At 40.9% G+C, this 20,224-nt stretch overlaps 2 protein-coding genes across 2 annotated transcripts in view; one reads left to right on the top strand and one right to left on the bottom strand.

Annotated features, from left to right (window-relative positions):
* Positions 1-3,069: 3,069 nt before the first annotated feature.
* wdfy4 (WDFY family member 4) overlaps positions 3,070-20,224 on the bottom strand; it is a 43,497-nt gene continuing 26,342 nt past the window's right edge. The window contains exons 47-65 of the mRNA XM_073482624.1: positions 19,647-19,795; positions 19,423-19,537; positions 18,767-18,852; positions 18,608-18,670; positions 14,650-14,692; positions 13,829-13,948; positions 13,604-13,727; positions 13,415-13,524; positions 12,199-12,349; positions 10,938-11,029; positions 9,559-9,768; positions 9,358-9,478; positions 7,323-7,480; positions 6,442-6,600; positions 6,176-6,355; positions 5,734-5,916; positions 4,760-4,847; positions 3,961-4,090; positions 3,070-3,444 (exon numbers count right to left, since the gene is read on the bottom strand). Of these exons, the coding sequence (XP_073338725.1) occupies positions 3,381-3,444; positions 3,961-4,090; positions 4,760-4,847; positions 5,734-5,916; positions 6,176-6,355; positions 6,442-6,600; positions 7,323-7,480; positions 9,358-9,478; positions 9,559-9,768; positions 10,938-11,029; positions 12,199-12,349; positions 13,415-13,524; positions 13,604-13,727; positions 13,829-13,948; positions 14,650-14,692; positions 18,608-18,670; positions 18,767-18,852; positions 19,423-19,537; positions 19,647-19,795 (2,346 nt within the window). The 3' untranslated portion in view covers positions 3,070-3,380. The remainder of the gene's footprint in view (positions 3,445-3,960; positions 4,091-4,759; positions 4,848-5,733; positions 5,917-6,175; positions 6,356-6,441; positions 6,601-7,322; positions 7,481-9,357; positions 9,479-9,558; positions 9,769-10,937; positions 11,030-12,198; positions 12,350-13,414; positions 13,525-13,603; positions 13,728-13,828; positions 13,949-14,649; positions 14,693-18,607; positions 18,671-18,766; positions 18,853-19,422; positions 19,538-19,646; positions 19,796-20,224) is intronic.
* On the top strand, positions 15,457-18,458 carry lrrc18a (leucine rich repeat containing 18a). Its single transcript, XM_073482625.1, has 2 exons — positions 15,457-15,907; positions 17,624-18,458. Exon 2 carries the CDS (start codon positions 17,628-17,630, stop codon positions 18,435-18,437), a length of 810 nt encoding a protein of 269 aa, XP_073338726.1. The 5' UTR covers positions 15,457-15,907; positions 17,624-17,627; the 3' UTR covers positions 18,438-18,458.

Below are 20,224 nucleotides of genomic sequence, written 5' to 3'. Positions count from 1 at the left end.
CATATCTACCAGGTAAAGATAAGTATACAATCTGCAGCCAGTTAGCTTAGCTTAGCACAAAAACTAGAAGCAGATGGAATCAGCTAGCTTGGCTCTGTCCAAAGATAACATATTCTGCCTACTGGCACATCTCAAGCTCACCAGTTAACTGATATGTTAAAGGAGACATATTATGCTCATTTTCAGGTTCATAATTTTATTTTGGGTTACTAGTAGAATAGGTTTCCATGTTTTAATGCTCAAAAAACACATCGGCTTTCTCATACTGCAGCACTGTATACCCCCTCTGTCTGAGATACTCTGTTTTTAGCTCCTGTCTCTTTAGGGCCTGCCTCCTGAGTATGAAGTCTGCTCTGACTGGTCAGCTCACACATGTCTGAGCCAGCACCACTTCTACCATGAATATATGCATAAATTATGCAAATGTTTGACATGGTGACATAATGATGTCAAGAAGTCACGGAATTAAAGGCGGGACTACTGATGAGGCGTTTCAGGAGCAGTGTTTCTTGTGAGTGAGAGGAGCTCCTGCTGGCGTGGACTATTGTCTTTTTAGCTTTCAAGACCTTTTACATGCACAAGAACCTATACAACACACTGAAGGAAAGGAAAATACCAAAAAAAGCATAATAAGTTTCCTTTACTATCTTGTTTGTTTAATCTGTGCAAAAACAAAGTGTGAATATGACAACTTGTGGGTTGTTTTTCAAGCTATTTCTTCAACTTTCTCATGCAAGATGCCACTTCAGGTGGTGGTGGAACGATTTTGCTACCTTCAGACAGGGCAAGGCTAGCTTTTTCCACCTGTTGCAGTCTTTATGCTAAGCTAAACTAACCAACTGCTGGTTGTAATTTTTTCCCGACACGTTTGAGAGTGGTATCAACATTCTCATCAAACTCTAAGCCTATTTGGCAAATATCCAACTACTGCTTTAAATCTAACAAGTGGGACCTCTTTTGTTGAAGCAAAAGCTAATATTCGCCAAATAAAACATGACAGGGGACTGATGTAATGTCTACCAGCCGGAGCCAATATTTAGTCTAGATTTGATTTTCTAGCACGGTTGTAAAATAGAAGAGGGGGCAGAAATCCCACATTGAGTCTTCTGCTTCTCATTTCAAAGTCTGATCAACGGGCATAAACAGCAAACATGAATCCAGGAAACAGCTCACATTATGCTCAAGTACCCAAGAAAGGTGAAGGATGAAGGCTATTTTGTGAAGGTCAGTGTATGAAAAATGGGATGAAGACAGAGGCGCGTGGAGAAAGAGAATGATGCACATCCACACCCTCCTCTGTGTGAGGGGGAGAGACGGAGAGAGCGGCCATCATCCCCCACAGTTCAGACTCACTGACTAGGATGAACCCGCTAATGACTACATTTATTCAAATTAGACTAATTGTAATCATGGTTAATAATTAGCTTTACAGTGCATTATAATTGGGTTAGGCTACAAGATGGTTCTGCCTAGGTGCAATAATTTATTTGATTTAATTATTCTGAGGAACCCAATGGTTTGACATTTCATATCATAAAACCAGCGGTGTAGAGAGAATGGAGATGGCCGTTGTCTTTAGAGAAGGTCATTGCTCGCTCTCTGGGAAAATTATGAGGACTATTTTCCACTCTATTAAGCCACTCCACTTAGCACAATTAGCCACACACACAAAGGTTAAAGAGAGAGACCTCTTCCTTTATGATAGAGAGGAGTGGTGAGTGTGCATGAGAGTGCAAGCAAGACAGGCAGACAGAGAGAGGGAACAAGTCTCCACAATCCACCATCACTTAAAATGGATTCTTATTGCACTGATGTAGGTGTGTCAGTATTTTACTTTTCCACTGAAAGATTAAAATAATTGTTCAAAAGATTAAAGACATAATATGTAACATTTCAGGATTAAAATACCTAAAAACGACTAGACATTTGATATATATTTTGTTGAGTTGTGCAGTCACATTATTCCAAGAGTTTCCAAAAATGTTCAAACCCAGAGAAATCTGTAATTTATTCAAGGTAATACTGCATTTCATGTGGTCGCCTGCTGCTATAACCTCGAATAAAAACTCAGATGATACGTCAGAGAGTGAGGTAATAGTCGATGAACTTGACTAAACATAACGTGAAGAATACTTTGAAACATTACCTCGTCTCTGAACATTTCTGCCCGACATATTTTTTATCTGCAATGGCGGTTGTTAAACAATGAAGACAACAACTCCCACGCTTCTTCACACCATCATCAAACTATGTCTTTTGTCTTCATTGCTTTGATTGAGGAGCATCTAGCAGCAGAAATTACAAACTGTGTTTAGGGTTTCGTACTGTCTCTCTTCGAGTTTGGTGGCTAAAAGGGCATATTTGTTCATGGTTAACCATAAACACACACACACAAAAAGCACACAAAACAAGCACAAAGGATACCTCAACAACACCCAAACACATTTTATATCATCCTCAACACGCACACTTGACATGACCACCGTAAACTTGTGACGGATAATGGAACAACAAATGAAAAGACAGTCAAACGATCAAATGCTCGTAAATGTCACATTACAAAGCAGATTAAAAACACATTGTGAAAACAACAAAGAAACTACAAACTATTTACAGCTAACTAAACATCCTGAATTGTCCATACCACAAACGTTTAACAAAGCAAAACACTAAAATCCTCGCAGCACAAAATGCTGACGTGTGCATACCACATTTTTTATGATAATGGATGCTTGATGTGCAGTTCGTGAGAAATGGACTGCTCAGGCTCTACGGCACTATTAAAAAGCTGGATTTCTCAGGGAACACTGGCCAAGCGTGCACACTCTTGTTCATCACTCACACAGTTCCTCCTGTTTCAGCTTGAAGCTGTCTCGTTCAACCATAGACTTCTGCTGTAACCCCTAGTTAGATTTGATGGAGTAGCAAGGGTTAATTAAGTATCGTTGATAAGAAAGTGTTTTTCCATCACATTCCTCATGAAAATTTACCCAGCAGTTCTGGGGAATGTTAGGCAGCGTTTGCACCTTTATGCATCCCAGATAAAATTATGAAGACCCACAGAGAAGATTTAGGCAAATAACTCAATAGTTTTAATAGTTGAAATATAGTATTTACAAAGAAACATACATAATTAAATATCTATGTAAGAGATAAAACATTGTATTTCTTCTGAGACTTGAATGTACCAAATATTGTAACATGGTTCTCCCTGAATGCAGACACAGACCTGAAGTGACACGCAGCGTGTATCAATGCTCAACTGGTGTCAGACCTGAGACACTGATGGATTTCCTGTGTCAAAGTCTCTCTGAGAGGATAGAGGGTGTGTAGAAATAGCGCCCGGAGGTGTGATTATGCTCAAACCCTCTCAAAACCTCTCACTCACAGGTCCAGTTGAAAACTCTGCCCCAGGCATCGCCCACCAACAGAGTAGCATGAGTCCTACACAGAAGAGAGTGTGCTTAAGTTAAGAGTGTGATGTTGTACTCTGTTTTAAAACAATAAAACACATACAATAGGGGTCAGATTTGGCAGAATTCAGTTTCTATTCTGTAAGCCAAGTATATAAAGTCTGAAATAAAATGTTAAAAACACACAAACAAACATGTTAAAGAAGAGAAGTGAGAGTGCGAGAAGGTCCTGTAACCTGGTGCAGTTTTGGAGAAAATTTAATTTAAATATTTAAATAGTTTATGTTTTATTATGAACATACATTTGTTTGTGTATTCTGTCAATTGTAGTTTTGAAAATCAGCAGGTCAGACTTTAAAAAGAATCAGAATTTCTTAGTTTTAGGTGATTATACACTAATGAAAACAATTATGATCAATATAATACATTCCATTCTCCTAAAGTTAAACCCCCCTAAATAGTACAGACTGGACCTTTAAATGTAGTTTAAGTTGTTAACTTTAAGGCAAATCACTCCTCTCACAGCTGTGAGCAGTGTTTACAGTACCTGGACATGGCCAGCGCTGTGATGGCTGGATTATTCCTAAAGCGGCGTTGCGACACAGCCTGATTTCTGTTCAGCTCCTGACATAACACCAGATGTCTCTCCCAGCCTTTCACCTGGCATGAGCTGCTCTCTGTGGATACATCATGAAGAAACCACCTTTATTACTGAATCACAGGGCAGGTGTCCACCCTGTCTGTGACCCTGACCCAGCGGTCGTCACAAGGAAATCAAATTGTGCATGAACACAGTGTGTATCTGTGGCCAGCAGGCTGATAAAGGGAGAAAAATCCCTTGAATATAAATGCTTCAGTGTTACGTAAAGACTTGTCTCAATGTAATTTACCAAGCATAATACTCCTATGAGGTGATGCAAGGCTGTAACCAACGTATGCCAAATTGGATCTGGGTATTATTGCTTTCTAAATTATACAAGCACACACACGTCAGCAGAATTACTCATCAGTGTTTACTGCCTCTATGTTTAATAACTTTATAACAACATAATTCCTGCTAGCCCTAATGCTAGTGAGGGATGGGGTAAGCATTACAAGCTCTCATCTGGAAACCTCGCTGTTGAGCTCTGAGATGAGCGGTTAAAAATAATCATCTCACACTTAAGGATTTATCTAATTAGATAGCGATGGGTTTCTTTTTGAAAACACAAAACACAAGAATCATTTCTATTTGTGCAGTCGCATCTCAGACTCACTGTTTCACAACTGTCAGCTGCAGCCATCATCTGTGTTGTTATAAATACAATACCTATATGCATATCCCATCCTACTGCCTGTAACATTACCGTCTCTCTCTGTTCGGTCTTGCCCTGGGGACACAGGCTCTTCTTGAGGGCCAGGTAATTGTGTTCTGGTGTACTCTGTCTTCCATATCTGTATGAGAGACACATAACGAGTAGCAAAATCAGACGTAATTCAACATAATAACAAACACACTCGCATACGCACCAGCGCGCGCACACATCCCATAACTCAAGGTAATAATAAAGTAATAATACTATTCTTGTGTGTGTGTTGTGCATGTGGCACGGGCACCCCCTCCCGAGTGAAGCCTAATTTAGAGTTTGCAGCTTTGATTGCAGAGAGGCAGCATATGCTTATATGCAGTCACACACATAACCCATATGCTGTTATTAATACCTTGATGGACATCCAAGCTGCTGCGAGGCTAATACCAAAGTAATGACTGTTACATTTGAATACTGTATAAAAACAAAGCAACCTCTCCCACTGATCTATTAGTCCTGCAGAGAGCTGCCAGACAGTGACTTTAAAGACGGACGTTCTCTCTCATACACACACACAGGGCCGCCCATAAGGGGGGAAAAGGGGAAAGCTCTTTGGGGCCCTGACACTATGGGAGGGCCCTCCAATAATTATCCTAATTTAAGCAAATATAACCAAATTTGATTTTGAACAAAAAATACTCACCATTACTTATTAAAACAAAAATTAAAAAAAATTAAATTGTTGTTGCTTTAGTAAACTGTCGCCTGTTTCATATTGAAGACCCCCTTTGTCATGTAATGTAATGTTGATTCAGCTCAGCAAGCTTCTCCCAGCCAGGCTGCAGAGGCAAACAATAGTCAGAAGGCTAAAAGCTAACATTGCTAGCTAGGACGTTCCGCATGTGTTTATGTAGGAAAGAGTAAAGCACATTATGGGAGGGCCCATTCACTGGACCTTTTCAGGGGCCCAGCCGTTCCTGTACACACAGTAACAATCACATTATTATACGCTTACATTAAAAAAAACTCACCCGTATGATGCCATCTGCACAGCCAGTGACGACAACGTTCTTGGCGTCCCACTCGTGTCGCTGTGTGAAGCTGACACACAGGATGTCTGGCTGAGGCCCGCAGGAAGTGTCAGTGCAGGTCAGCAGCTGGCCCTTCATGGTCCACAGGTAGAGCTGAGGTCCCGCACAGGACGCAATCTCACCCTTGGATTACAGAGTAATATGGTGTTGATGCCCATGTGCGCAAAGGTACACAAAGAGAAGCCCAAAAAAGCAAAACACACGCAAAGAGGATATGCATGCTGTCAGCAGTGAGAATTATCTTTTCCTCACACTGTGAGAAGATTGAAGGGCAAAAACATGGCAACAGTGAGAAAAATGACAAAGAACAGAAAGAAGAGAGATTTTGAGAGTAGAGTCAGTCGAGAATTATAACAAAAAGAGGTCAAGAAGGTGGACTTACAGTGAGGTCATTGATAGCTAGTGCAGAGATGCTGGTAGTGTGTCCTGCTAACTGGGTGACGTAGCTGAGTTCCTCCATGTCCCACAGGATACAGGTGAGGTCACAGGAGCCACTTACAATAAGACTGTGGACCTCAGACACAGCCAGGCACGTCACTGAATCTGTGTGACCGTATAACGGCTGTGAAGAAAAACCGGGTTAGTGTTTGTGTGAATGAAAATGCATTCTGAAAGATAAATCTCAAACAGACAAGCAAGCAAACCAACCTGTCTGAGTTTCATGTGAGTGAGTTTGTCCTTGTTGACTGATATGTCCCACACACACACCACAGTGCTGGTCCCTGCAGTGACGATGGTCGTCGGGTTCGGACAGGCGGCACACAACATCTCCCCCCAGTTACACAAACTCTCACACACAGCAAAGACCTTAACATGGACATACATAAGTAAATCAATCTGTGATCATGTATGTACTGTATGTATTATATTTATGATGGAGTGAAGGGACTGGATGGTATTTAAAAACCTATTTTTAAGTAGATGAATTTTTCATCTAACTGGTAAAAAAAAATCTTTGTATTAATTTTACATTATTATTTATCTTATAACTTTTTGTTCTCCAAAGTATCGTGCAGCATTTTTTATATGTGGAGTGTTGTAAACCCTTCAAAAGGCCCTATAAAGCAGGAACCAAGATATTGCTGAGATATCAGATACGCAGAGTGCATTGCCAGGTATGATAAATATGTACAAGTATTCAAATAGTTGTCAAGAAATTTGTCAACACAGTTAACACAGCAGAATGTAGTGCTATGAAGAGAGTGAGAGTTTGGCAGATTATAAAGATCACTTCACTGTTTTGATTGAGCGTGACTAGTGATAATAGAAGTCAGATGATTCTGATTAGCTGATGGTGTGTTCGGCTTGATCAAGACACAGTGAGATGCTTCATATGCATGTGATTAAACTGGGTAAAATTCAGTTTCAATAAATGTGCATATTAGGCCTCCCAAGTATATAATATTATAATATACTTTGTGATTCAAGTCACATATGTGAGAAAAAGTCTTGTCTTGTTTGTCAAAGAAAAACAACATCACTTTGCAAGGTTGGATCCACATCATCACACCACAAACGTACATACATACCTTTTCTGTGGAATAGTTTCCAAAGGCACAGCTGTTGTCAGGGAAGCCCCAGCTGAAGAAGCAGCCTGACAGAGGCGACAGGAGGAGTCTGTTTCTCTGCAGGACCACAACTTCTTTTTCCAGACACAGTATCTGACCCACTGGGCCTCTCGGCAGCTCTGCAGAAATGTTGACATTGTTAGTGGAAGAGGGGCACCATCAGCAAGAAGTTGTGGAACAAAGTAAGAGTGTGTTTTTATTAAAATTGTCTCTTCATACATCTGCACCCACAAAAAGTTGGATAAAGTGACCTCAATCTGCCTTTTGTGTACCTGAATAAACTTGCCTGGCCAGATAAAGATAATAGCTCTTCAAAAACATCACATTAAAGAGTTTGGTGTCTCAGTAAACTTGTAAAGAATTTCATTAAATTGACCATAGTAGACTGGGCAATTAAAACAGCTATTCCCAGGTTACAGCAAGCTGAGGCTCTGTCCTAGGGGGACACCTGCATCCTGGACACCACTAGCTGTGTGTGTGTGTGTGTGTGTGTGTGTGTGTGTGTGTGTGTGTGTGTGTGTGTGTGTGTGTGTGTGTGTGTGTGTGTGTGTGTGTGTGTGTGTGTGTGTGTGTGTATGAGGGTGGGGCAGCGAGAGAGAAGCTGTAATTGTGCCTGTAATTGACCTATTCATGCAGGAACAGGCAGAAATCATTATATCCCACCGTCAGTTCTGCTTCTAAAATCCCCGGAAAGAAGTTGTGTCTGCATTAGTCTTAGTGTTCCTCCTCCTATTCATCTCTATCTGCTTATTGATCAGATCAGACACTCTAAGATTTAATATGAAATGTAATTTGCAGGAATCTCTCCCTGAGCATTCGCAGATTCATCTCCTCTCCCTCAGTGGGCCTGTAGGGATATTCAGATTATTAAGTAGGGCTCAGTGGAAGAATCATCTCCATATTGTAGCTCTAACAGATAGCTCCTTCCACCCTTCCATAGTGTAAATTAATCTATGGACGCTCTCGCTCCGTTTCAAAGAAACCCTTGAGACCTGGGAACATCTTATATATAATAATTGACATCAAAAGGTGTGAGATAAAATAAAGGAGGAACAATATAAAATGGTGTCAAATGCAGATGAATCGAATTGATTGAATTTAGTTTACTCAGCAGAAAATATCAACAACGATTCAGTTGTTTGGAAATATCTGTTGTTTATGAGGCTATATTATGATTTGCTTTGATTTTATACCTCCATGTAAGGGAATAGACATTTTAGCTGGGATTATGCAAAATATGGAGCCACTAGTCAGCATCGGTTAGCTTAGTTTAGCATAAGGACTAGAAGCAGGTGGAACGGCTAGCTTGGCTCTGTTCAAAGAAGAGATGCACCAATACCATATTTCCTTCCTGATACTGACTCTGATACCTGAACTTTGTGATAGACCGATACTGAGGAAGGATCCGACACCAGTGCATAAAACATTTTTTTTTTTTACATTTTTTTATAGTTGTTTTATAACTGTACACTACTAACCCTGTATGAACGTTAAGTTATGGATGTGCTTCAAGTTACACAAGTTGTTTGCCGTTTTGGATATTGGCTACTACTGTGCAGTAAAAAATCTGTTAAGTTGCACATATGTGTACAGGACGCTGCTGGGAAGAAGTAGGATCCCGGAAGAAAGAAATATTACATAGCATCAGATCATGTGCAAAAACTTGTGTACTGGCTGATGGCTGAAGGCATTCCCGATACTGGTATCAGCATTGGATCAACCCTGGTCCAAAGCTTATAAATGTCTCAACCAGCTCCTCTAAAGCTCCCTCAGTAACATGTTATGTCTCAGATAGAGGTGCTGGCAGCCAGATCTTTTGTTTTACCTTTGGACAGAGCTAGGCTAGCTGTGTCTGCCTGTTTCAAGTCTTTGTACTATGCTCTGCTAATTGGTCGCAGGCTGTAGCTTCATATTTAGCGCTTTTAATCGCTTTTAAGATCTTTTAATCTAACCTTCGGCAAGCAAGGAAAAAAGCCTATTTCACAAAATGTCAAACCTCTGAATGGCTGCACAGAGGTCTTCAGTTTGTCCAGTTTGAAGAAAAATGGAGTTGGATGAGCCGATGATGATCCCTCTTTCTTAGAGCCACTGCGAGGTGGATGTGGCTTGGAGAAGAGCTATTTAAAAGACAGGATAATTTTTAAAAACAATATGATCACCTGATGCAGAAAGTAGCCCACTAGCTTATTCTTTTTACCTGTTTGGGAACCTGGCCGAAGTTGCTGACGTATCCCAAGATTGTGCTCTTGATGACGGGGTCCTTAGCATTCTGCCGGCCTCTCTGAGCATAGAAGTAAGGGTGGAACGTGTTCACACTCTCTACAGCAGCAGGGCCTTGTTGCCGGTACCCAAAAATCAGGTCGATCCACAGGTGGAGGTGGGCACTCACATAGTCACTTTCCAAGGCCTAAGGGAAACAGTGCAGGATATTGTTAGACAAACTAAGACCACCTGGTAAAGTAATATTACAAACTACTATACATGCACTGTGTGGTGTTAAAATACAGCAGTGTGCAGTGCTCATTGTTATTACAGTGAGAACAATACCATCAGTCAAACTGTTAATATGAGAGTTTAAAAACACAAGAAAACTTCTCTGAGGATGCACAACCAATCAAATTATTCAGGTACTGTATGATTTCTTCCAAAAGTCAATTAGAAGTCTCGAACAGCAGGAAGCCGCACAGCTGTGGTATGAGCATATGTTCATGTTTGAATTAAAGAATGATTTGGGTAGAATTATCCAGAGATTGGTTTTGAGGAGTTAATAAGGAAAAGTGGGCATTATGACCAACATGAGTATCCTTGCACCCAATCTTAATAAACCCATCCTGGAAAATCAGAAAACAGAAGCAAAAACACCGTAACAAGGATATATTGTCCTGAGTTAATTTGTATATGGAAGAAAAAAACAATCTTCCAAAGTCACTAATTTTATGAGAATGGTAGGCAATATGAGTAGTTCAGTAGATTACAGAGTGATAACCATCTTAGATGCCCCAGGAATGGAAAAAGGGAGGGTCAAACTGAAGAAATCAGACCAAGAGGGAGGAAAAAGAACAGAGATATACAATAACCACACACAGGGACAGAGCTGAGAAAAGAGCGAGAATATTCATCTCATAAACATCTGAAAGAAATAATGGCATTATGAAAAGAGAGAGTCTTGTGCTGCCCTGAATAGTGTTAAATAGGCTTGTTGTCCTTCAAACTTCAGATACATGCCTTTTCTCTTTCTTAATAAGAAAAACAACCGGCCATTGAAAATAGTCAGCACTAAAAGAAAGAACCAACTCAATGAGACAAAATGGCCTTTAGAGAATCTTACAAATGGCTGTTGTGAATAAGATCCGTCTCTTATACTCCTGTAGAAAGAATGAAGACTGCAACCAACACTATTACAGTGCGGCTATTACTGAAGATGCTTGTTTTGGACTAAAACAGTGCATCTTCTGTGTACATACATCAGCTAGTATTGGCAAACATGATTAAGTCTAATGGGAACAGTCCCAGTATGTAACAGGCCGGATTGGCCAATCAAAACGGATAGGCCTGGTGAGGTCGGGGGTCACTGACCTCTCGATGGACTCTAATGAACTCCTGGGGGTCACCTTTCGCCCATGGAGGCAGCTCCACATCTCCCAAAGTGGTACCATCCTCCATACGGCCTATAGAGACATGGATATACAATTCATTCAGCATGCATCACATCACTGTGTGTCATCTTTTAAAAGAGTTTTTTTTGCCACTGGTGGCACCATGGAGCAATCCTTTGTTGTGCGGCTCCCCGGTTTGTTTGTGTGTCATTTGTGTGTTCAAATAGCACATGCACGAGGACACACATGTATGTGCATTAGCACCTGAGTAATGCAATCTAACCTGCTGACAGCTTCACACGATTCCACTGTGTGACAGTTGTTGATGTTAACGAGGCGAGAAATGTGGTGATGCAAAAGCAAAAAGCAGGGAAGAAGAAGACGACAGGCCGATGTAAACAATGCAGGTGCAGATGCAGGTCTTGCTGCAAGGATAAACACAATAGGCCTATTTTATGCCCGGCGCCAAGCATCATTGCTAGTTTCTGACCAGTGCAGTTGTCATTTTCATGCCCAGCGTCAACATTGTGTAAGTAGCAAATGCACTTTTACCCTTCTGAGCCTATGGGAGTATAGGTCTTAAAATGAGGGTGTGGTCAGGCGCATTGCTGGTGCAATGCTATTCAGCAGCAGAAAGTGACTGCACCATAGACCAACAAAAACCTAGAGTCAATGTAGTATTTTTCCCACTATTTAAAAGGCGCATTATTTTTTTACTTTAAAAATTAGAGAGGCTGCAGAGATATCAAATGAAGTTAGTACGCTAACCTGCTAGCCCTGGACCTGAAAACCTCTTTCTCCCAGTGGGCTAAAGCTCCAGTGTTAATCGTGTAAACACAAAGACTCCCCCAGTAGTCTGACTAGCTGCACGGCAGTTGGCTTGGAAGTACAGAATGCAGATAGTAGCAGTAAGCAGTTACTCTGGTGATATCTCATCTGTTTGGAGTATAAATAAAAAAAAACAAGTGGCCAATGTATAATGAGTAATGAGTATGCCTTCAAAGATTTACATCTTCTAGAAACAAATGGGCTTGATGAGAGCCACAGACAGGGCAGGGCGACTAAAACGTTGTTGGTTTGGGCCTTCCTGTGCTTTATTTACAATATGAAAAGTATGGAATAACACTACCCTAATCATTTGAGCAGATAAAAAACAAAGGTCCAACAAGGCAAATATCTTAAGGAAATTCACAATTTCTGTAATTCATTTAGATACAAAGAGGAGGATTTTTGTGCCTCACCCAGCTGGATGTGGTTAGAGTTGAGCAGGAAGTCAGGCAGGTAGAAGAACTCTGGGATCAGCTCTCTGACGTCCCCCATGTTGTCTCTGGAGGCTGACTCCCACTCCTTCTTTACACTGAAAAACATCCGCTCTGGGATATCAAACCCTCCCTGTAGGGAGACAAAGCACAACACTGTCAGACGCCCAGCGCACTGTTGAACCAAACTTTGCAACAGGCATGTTAATAAAAGAAGTCTGCCTGATTCAGTGTAGTGAACCATATTTTATTTTCTTCATTGTATTATGTAAGCAGGAAATCTCTGCTACTATTTGAAGGAAGCTTTTCATCTTTCTGTAAAATTCCATAATCTATGATGGAAATCTCATGAGAGAGAATGTAATTTAGAGTAAAACAATTACCTCAATGAATGAAAATAGCATATATACTGGTAAACTTGGTTAGAGATGTAAATCCAGTTATGGATATTACTACACACCCGTTATGCGCTTCAGAAGACAAAAAGGCACTGTAATTCACCAGACTAACATCTTTATTGCTTTATTCCGACTATCAAATATGCATGCCTTTTCATTATAATCAATTGGATGTTGTATTGTAAATTGGTAACGTGTGGCTATTTGCATTGGCTTCTTTTAGATGCTTTCTGTAATTATTTGCATATATATTGAAATCTTGCCATAATCTGCTTTCACCAAAAACAGCATGGAAACAGGATCTGGAGTGCTGAAAATAGCTCATATTAGAGTCATATTATTAGCCAGATTATGTTTGAAAATAAAAAATGACAAAGTGATGAATGTCAACAGGCATCTAGAGCACTGGGTTTACAGACTGATCTCTGGGTCAGTGGAAACACTGAAACTTTCTTCAATTTCTTCAGAAAATTAAGACAAAACTTGATCAGTGATCAGTAGTGATTATATGCAGAATTTGACCTACATTATTCCTTGATACATTTTTCACATGTATCATTTATGTAACATGTGTTTGTGTGTAGCTTTATATTTATCTACTCATGTGTGAGAGTCGAGACTTCTGCAGTTTGATTGGTGTTATATTTCAGCATGTGACGGATGCATATATGTTAGGGCACAAACTGACTGAGGGTTTTTTGTGTGTGTGGAAATGGCTCAGTAAGCCAACAAATCAAGCCCAATTCTTTTCCTGATCTCCTCAATGTGAGCACAGAGCCACAGAATGTCAAAGGCCTCACCTGCAGTGTCTGGAAAGTGTGTGAAAACGGCTCCATCCTGACAAGGAAGGAGGCTACGATGATGGCTGAGGAGTAGTGGGTGCAGTAGTGGCATCGTGCCGACAAATCTCCTACAGAGTGAAATTGTGGTGAATAAAAAGTACAGTGAAAAGCAAAAGAAAAGAAGACTGAGATGAGCTGACTACATACCTTCCACCTCAATATTCTCTACCTCCTCATATCTCTGTATGAACATCTGTCTCCTTTTCTCTGTCTGAGCTCCCATTGGCTTGGACAGGTCACGGAAAGTTGCAGGATTCGACAGATTGAGAGTCTATCAAGGACAGAGATAAATCAAACCCATAACACTTTCATTACCTTAGTTCCCTACAATATGAATTTTCAAGACAAAGATGTCACTGTGTGTGGTCTTACCTCTGACTGGTAGTCAGCGAGGACCCAGGGGAAGATTGGATACTGCATCAGGTCATTGTACGTTCTTCCAGCAATGGTGTTCAGATGCATCAAGTATTCAAAGTTACTCATTTCCCCTCTCTGGAGGAAAGACAAAAGTAATATGAATCCACTTTACAACACAAAGGAATAGTTATAAACAAAAGTGGAACTTATTTACTATTTATGTCAAATCTACTGGCAGCTTTTTTTGGCAGTCCACTGATGTCCGAGGAGTAACAAATTTATCTGTAAGCACAGTCATGGAAAGTATCTAAATACTGTACATCACTACAAATATTGTACTTTTTTACTATACTCAATTTGTCTGATGGCGTGAGTTATTACAATTTTTCATCACTTTTTAGAAATACATGGTTCTCACTGGATAGCAACACTACAAACATATGATGATCTTATATGATATGATGCATTGCTGTAGATTAAATTAGTCAACAGTATGTAAAGTAGTTAAAATGAGCTCAACCTTAAACATCTACGGCAGTAAAATGTAACATGCAACACATATAAGCAATATCCGGAGCACAGCAGCAATATCATTCCAAAAACATCATCTATAACAGTAAAACACTGTCAGTGAGTACTTTTTATACACATAATTACATACACATATTTTTTTCTGAAGTAATGTTTTGAATTCAGGGCTTGTACTTGTAGTGGAATTTGTTCACAGTGTGGAATCAGTACCTTTATTGAAGTAAATGATGTGAGTACTTATACTGTGTAAACACAACCAACTCTAACAAAACAAAAAGGATGAAGTGCTTTGTTTACTGAATTACCTGCCACTTAACAAGGGCTGTCTTTTCAACCACAGGAGTCTTCCTAAAACACAATAAAAAAGACAAACACCTTGAATTAGCTGATCACTGAGCAGTGCCTATCAACACAAAGTTTTTTTTGCTTGCTCTGTTGCCTGGCAACCAGCTGTTCAAATGAAACACAGCAGCAGCAGAGTAGTGGAGCAGCAGAGTGGAGGTGAGTGAGTGAAATACAAATCGTGTGTACACAGCTGTAGGAGCAGTTATGGGACTGAGGTGAGCTACAGTAGGTAGCATAAATAGTGAGGACAGACGTGGAGGATGTGGCAAATGGAGCCATCTGTAGGTTGTGAGGAAATATACTTTAGGTAACACTGTAACTGACCAGGCTCAATCAGCAATTGAGCTGTTGAAAAGAGGAAGTAATATATTCCTTGTGCAGGGATTTTTTAAATGACACGCAGAGGTTAATGATTACTAGTCAAACAGGAAGAATATCTTTCTTTCGCATTTCTGTCACAGAAGAAAAATGAAAAGGTTTCCTGCTTCACAGCTAAGACAAACAGTTTCTTCTTCAGCTGTTTTTTTCATTTGGTTAGGTGTGTGTCCAAGGAGTGCTGCAAGGCGATCCTTTAATAAGCATTCACTCAGATAGACGGGCACACTTGTAAAGTTGCTCTTAAACAAACTGCTCAATCAAAATACCTTGTTTTTATGCGTGTCAGGCTAATCATAACAACAATACTAAATGACAATGCTGCTGAACATTTCATCAGTATTTCACTCATGGACCCCATATCTAAACTAGTATAATCTAAATGAGGAAAGCAGTAAACTGCTTCTGAAATCTCTTTTCCCTCTGTGGCCAGTAACATGGCAATAAAGTCCTGGCGCCAAGCACCCCAGTTGCTAAGTAACGCTATTAAACAAGAAGAACCTTGACTTTCCCTGTTTGGTGTCGGGAGGCAAGAGAAATGTTGATCTACACAAACGGTGCATTCCTGATCTTTTCCTCCCGACTTTAACGCCACATTTTGTGAGATACAACTACCAGGTATTCTTAGTTCAACTTCTATAAGCTGACCAAATTGGAAATGTAGTTTTTTCTTCCTGTGCTATAACATCAGGACTACAGTAATGGAGTGTTTTTTGGCACATAGGTGAGAAGCTTCGAGCTGACTGGCCAGTTCACAGGAGCTGAAGCTGCTGCTGGCATGTTTCTGAACACAATTTCATCACTTGATTAACGTCAACTCAGAGAAAAAGAAGATAAAATATGGTGAGTACATATCCTCATTTATGAAAATTAAGATACAAATTTTTTTTTTAGCAAAAATTAAGAATACCGACTGAAAATCAGTATTGCCTTGCTGACTGTTATCGGCCTGTTAGCAAATAAGATGGCATTCAGCGATAGCAGGGGCCGATTTTTATCCCTTGTGTCACATCAATTTTGCTCTGGCACATTCATGAGTGACACCCCTGCCATCAGCCGGTAAGGGAATGTAAGTAGTGTAAAATTAAATTATAGACTACGTAGTTATATAGCAATCTAGTTTAAAAAAAAAATTTATTAAAGGTTGTTTCATAAATTGGTGTGATTGCATTTGTGCTTTTGTGCCCTAATGAAGGGCTGAATGACTTTAAAACAGTTCAGTTATTTATTTAGACTGAAGATTTCTTTGTTACCCTGTCACAAAAGAGGGAATAAATGACAACAAAACAAAATAAACAGGCATAAAAAAACATCTTTATCAGCATCACTTATTGGCCAAATTGTTATTTTAAACATTGGTATCAGTGTAGAATAACAAACAGTAGGATAGCATTTGATGAATAAAATAAGGATGCATGGGTTTAGAGATCGAGAGGCTACTTTCAAGTGTATCAAGTTTCTAATACCTCCTCGCCTTGCCTCGCCCAATAACTCCTGACCAAATTATTTTGTAAAACTACACTAAATCAATCATTGCATTTGGCCCAGTATGTGTTATCTAATTGCAGGCAATAATTTCATGCAATAGTTTTCTATAGGAGGTTATAATAGGAACAAGCACCAGTGGATAACCTCTCTCATCCTGAGGATGATGAATGAGGCGAGAGAGGGCCTTGGGGTGTAACACAGACACAAACAGACACACACCTTGCTCTTTTAGACAGGAAGGGGAGAGGAGTGAAGCCCTCATCACACTCCCAACACTCTCCAACTATCATTTATCAAAGTCCTGATTTGACTCTTTGTGCACGCGCATACATACCGTAGTACAGTACATGCGCGTCTGTCACCACAATTGCATGTGAATATTTCATGCACACACATACACACGATCCTTGCCTGAAAAGAGCCAAAACAGCTCAATCAGTTCAATGGTGAGGGAGCATCAGCACTCATTTGTTTTTGCTGTATTACCCAGTGTCGCCTCTCTCCTATTGTTCCCCTGCATTAGCCTTAATTAGAGAGTCGTGCTCTTAAATACCCCCATGGGCAACACTGGGTGAGCATGCACTACTGCAGACATAACACTGTGACACACACACACGTGCACACTCACTGACACACACACTCACTGACACACACACACACACACACACACACACACACCGCTCAAGCTCTCACACCTCAGAGAGCATGCTTTCCCTGATGCCCTCAGGCCATACATAAGCCCTTGTATCTGAATAAATCACATCAGCCTTACACACACACACACACACACACACACACACACACACACACACACACACACACACACACACACACACACACACACACACACACACACACACACACACACACACACACACACACACACACACACACACACACACACACACACACACACGTAAACATACACACAACACATTTATTTGCTATAGTACTGTGTGGTGGTGTAGATTAGATAAATTATGGTAAATCAGCCACTTGGGGGCAACTATCACCAAAGTGATACTGAGCTAAATTTAAAGCTGACCTGTTCAGTAATTCTTTGTGTTGCAGTACCATGCCCAAAAGGAAGGGAGTCAAAGGGACAAAGGTGACCCTCAAGAGTGCCAAAAAGGCAATACGGATGACCCAAGATGGACGGCGCAGACTCACCCTTAGCAACATGGGTATAACAATCTTCCCAAAGTGTCTCCTCAAACTGACCAACGTTGACGAGCTGGACCTGAGCCGCAACCTGATACAGAAGCTCCCAGATAACATTGGGAACTTCTCGTCGCTCAGATGGCTGGATCTACACAGCAACAGACTAGAGTCTGTGCCCGAGTCTATTGGCAACCTGGTGGGACTGACCCACCTCAACCTCTCTAACAACTGCCTAACCTCTGCAGGTTTACCCTTCTCATTGGGTTTTCTCACCAGCCTGAAGAGTCTCAATCTGGGGATGAACCAGCTGGACAGCCTGCCTCCAACAATAGCAGCTCTCAGTGGCCTCCAAGAGTTAGGCCTGTTTGATAACCTCTTCATCAAGTTACCAGAGTTTGTGGCAGTCCTATGCAACCTAACTAAGGTAAACGTGAAGCGAAATCCTCTATCATATGCTCAGGAGGATGGTGAGGGGATGAAGGAAAAGTCAGAACCAGAGGAGGATGTGTACCTGGTCCATGAGAGCAGTCTGTGTAAGACATGCCTTAAGAGATGTAAACAGCAGAGGGAGAGGCTTACGAGAGGAGGACGAGGAGGAGGAGGAGACATGTTTGAGGACAAAAGGATGAGGACTTATCCGGGACTGATGGTGCCAAACTCAGTGGCTAAAGTCAATCAAGATGTGTGGAGAATAAGAAAGCCAGGGCCAATCAAATGCTGCTGATGGAATCTTAACTCCCTGAAAATTTTAAGAATATTTACATGATAATATTTGCATAATATCTTGCTATATGTCACACAACAGTTGATGTATTTTCCACTTCAACTGATGTAATAAAAACGCGATTACATGTAACTGTCTTGAAATACTGCTGTTGGATGACTGACACTTACCTGGCATTAGCAATGACCTCAGCAACCCCTCTACCTTTTAATGCTGACACTACTGTGCACAACCTGCAGGGAGACAGAGAGAGGAAAGAAAAAGGATCAGAGTCAGAATGCTGAAAATCTTTTTTTTTTTTTAACATCCAGTCTATGTAAATATGGTACCTTTTATATGCAGAGACATGGTCTCTATTCAGGAAGACCAGGAAGGCTGAATGTCCGTTTTTCATGAAGACCTCAATGGCACTGTCCTGATAGTAACAGAGAGGCATAGCAGCTCTTAAAACTTAAACTAAGTGACTGAGATGCAATAACATTTGTGTCAAGTCCTTATAAACCTAGAGTTAACATGCATAAACAACAATGCAATTCAACTGCAAGAGCAAGTACAATGCATAGATCTGATTTCTCTAATGGGGCTCTGAGGAACTTCTGTGTTGTGCTGGAAGCTGGTTGTTTGTTTTGTTTGTGGATTTCTAGACGTTAACTACTGTTGCTCTCTGTTAGCAGAGCAGAGAGAGGCACTAGAACAAGCATAAAATCACACTACAGTCCAGCAACATTAAACAACTTTAACAAATCGTCCAAAGGCTCATATAAGTAACTGAGAGAGATGGGGAAGGTCTAATTTTGCACATTGCATTTCAATCCACTCACATATAACCAATAAAAAAGTGATGAATACATGTAAATTGCTACAAATTGTTACATCGAGCCCCTTTGAAGACAAACCTTATCATGTAATCTGAACATATTATATTATTTAAAGATCCTTGTTAATTCAAGAAATTTGGGTTAAAATTAGCATTTGCATGTCTGACCTCTAAGAGGAAACGCATGAAGCGGGCTTCCTTGATATCCTCGTAGAGCCAGCGTCTGCACCTGGCTGAAGGCGGCTCTTTACTCAGCATGGTGGAAATAAAGGAATCCCTCACACTGGTAGAAGAAGAAAGGGACACAAAGGACAAAAGATGATTGATTGAGACAACTGAGAAGCTAACAATGCTCGTTACATGTTTTGCTGTAACTGCACACATAGCTGTACCTGCTGGGGTGGTGCTGCCTGCAACAAACGTCTCCAGCAGGACTGAGAGTGAATCCCTCACACAAGAGCAGGCTCTCCTCCCCAAACAGCAGCACCCCCTCTGTTACTCTCAGGCCGCTTACCATCACTACACACATCTTAGCCTTTACCTACAGAGAGAGAGGAGAGAGATACATTAAGCCCCATGTGAGGCACCATACACATCAGCACATACCTCTCCTGGGACATGACATGGCAGCAACGCAGGCACTTCAGGCTTTACTTGATTGATCATTTTAATCACATATTTTAATCATTATTAAAAAGACACAGTTGAACACTTCATTATCAGAGCTGATTGATGGGGAAGAGAAGGACCGGCCCCCTCTTTCAGCCATGTGACTGTGTCTTTCATCCAGCGCCAAAGTGGACCCACATGCCGCTTTCAGCTCTCGCTGTAGCTAATGCTAACTGCATTGTGATAATGTGCGGCTAATTCTATTGTCTCCCCTCATTTCACAGCGAGTGTGTGCACCTGGCTGTCTCTCTGGGTTGGCCCCTCTGCAGGCCCTCTGGGACACAGCGCCCAAAAACCATAT

The sequence above is a fragment of the Pagrus major genome, chromosome 15 (assembly GCF_040436345.1).
Source record: "Pagrus major chromosome 15, Pma_NU_1.0".
Lineage (NCBI taxonomy): Eukaryota > Metazoa > Chordata > Actinopteri > Spariformes > Sparidae > Pagrus > Pagrus major.
This window is presented reverse-complemented; position numbering and strand designations above follow the sequence as displayed.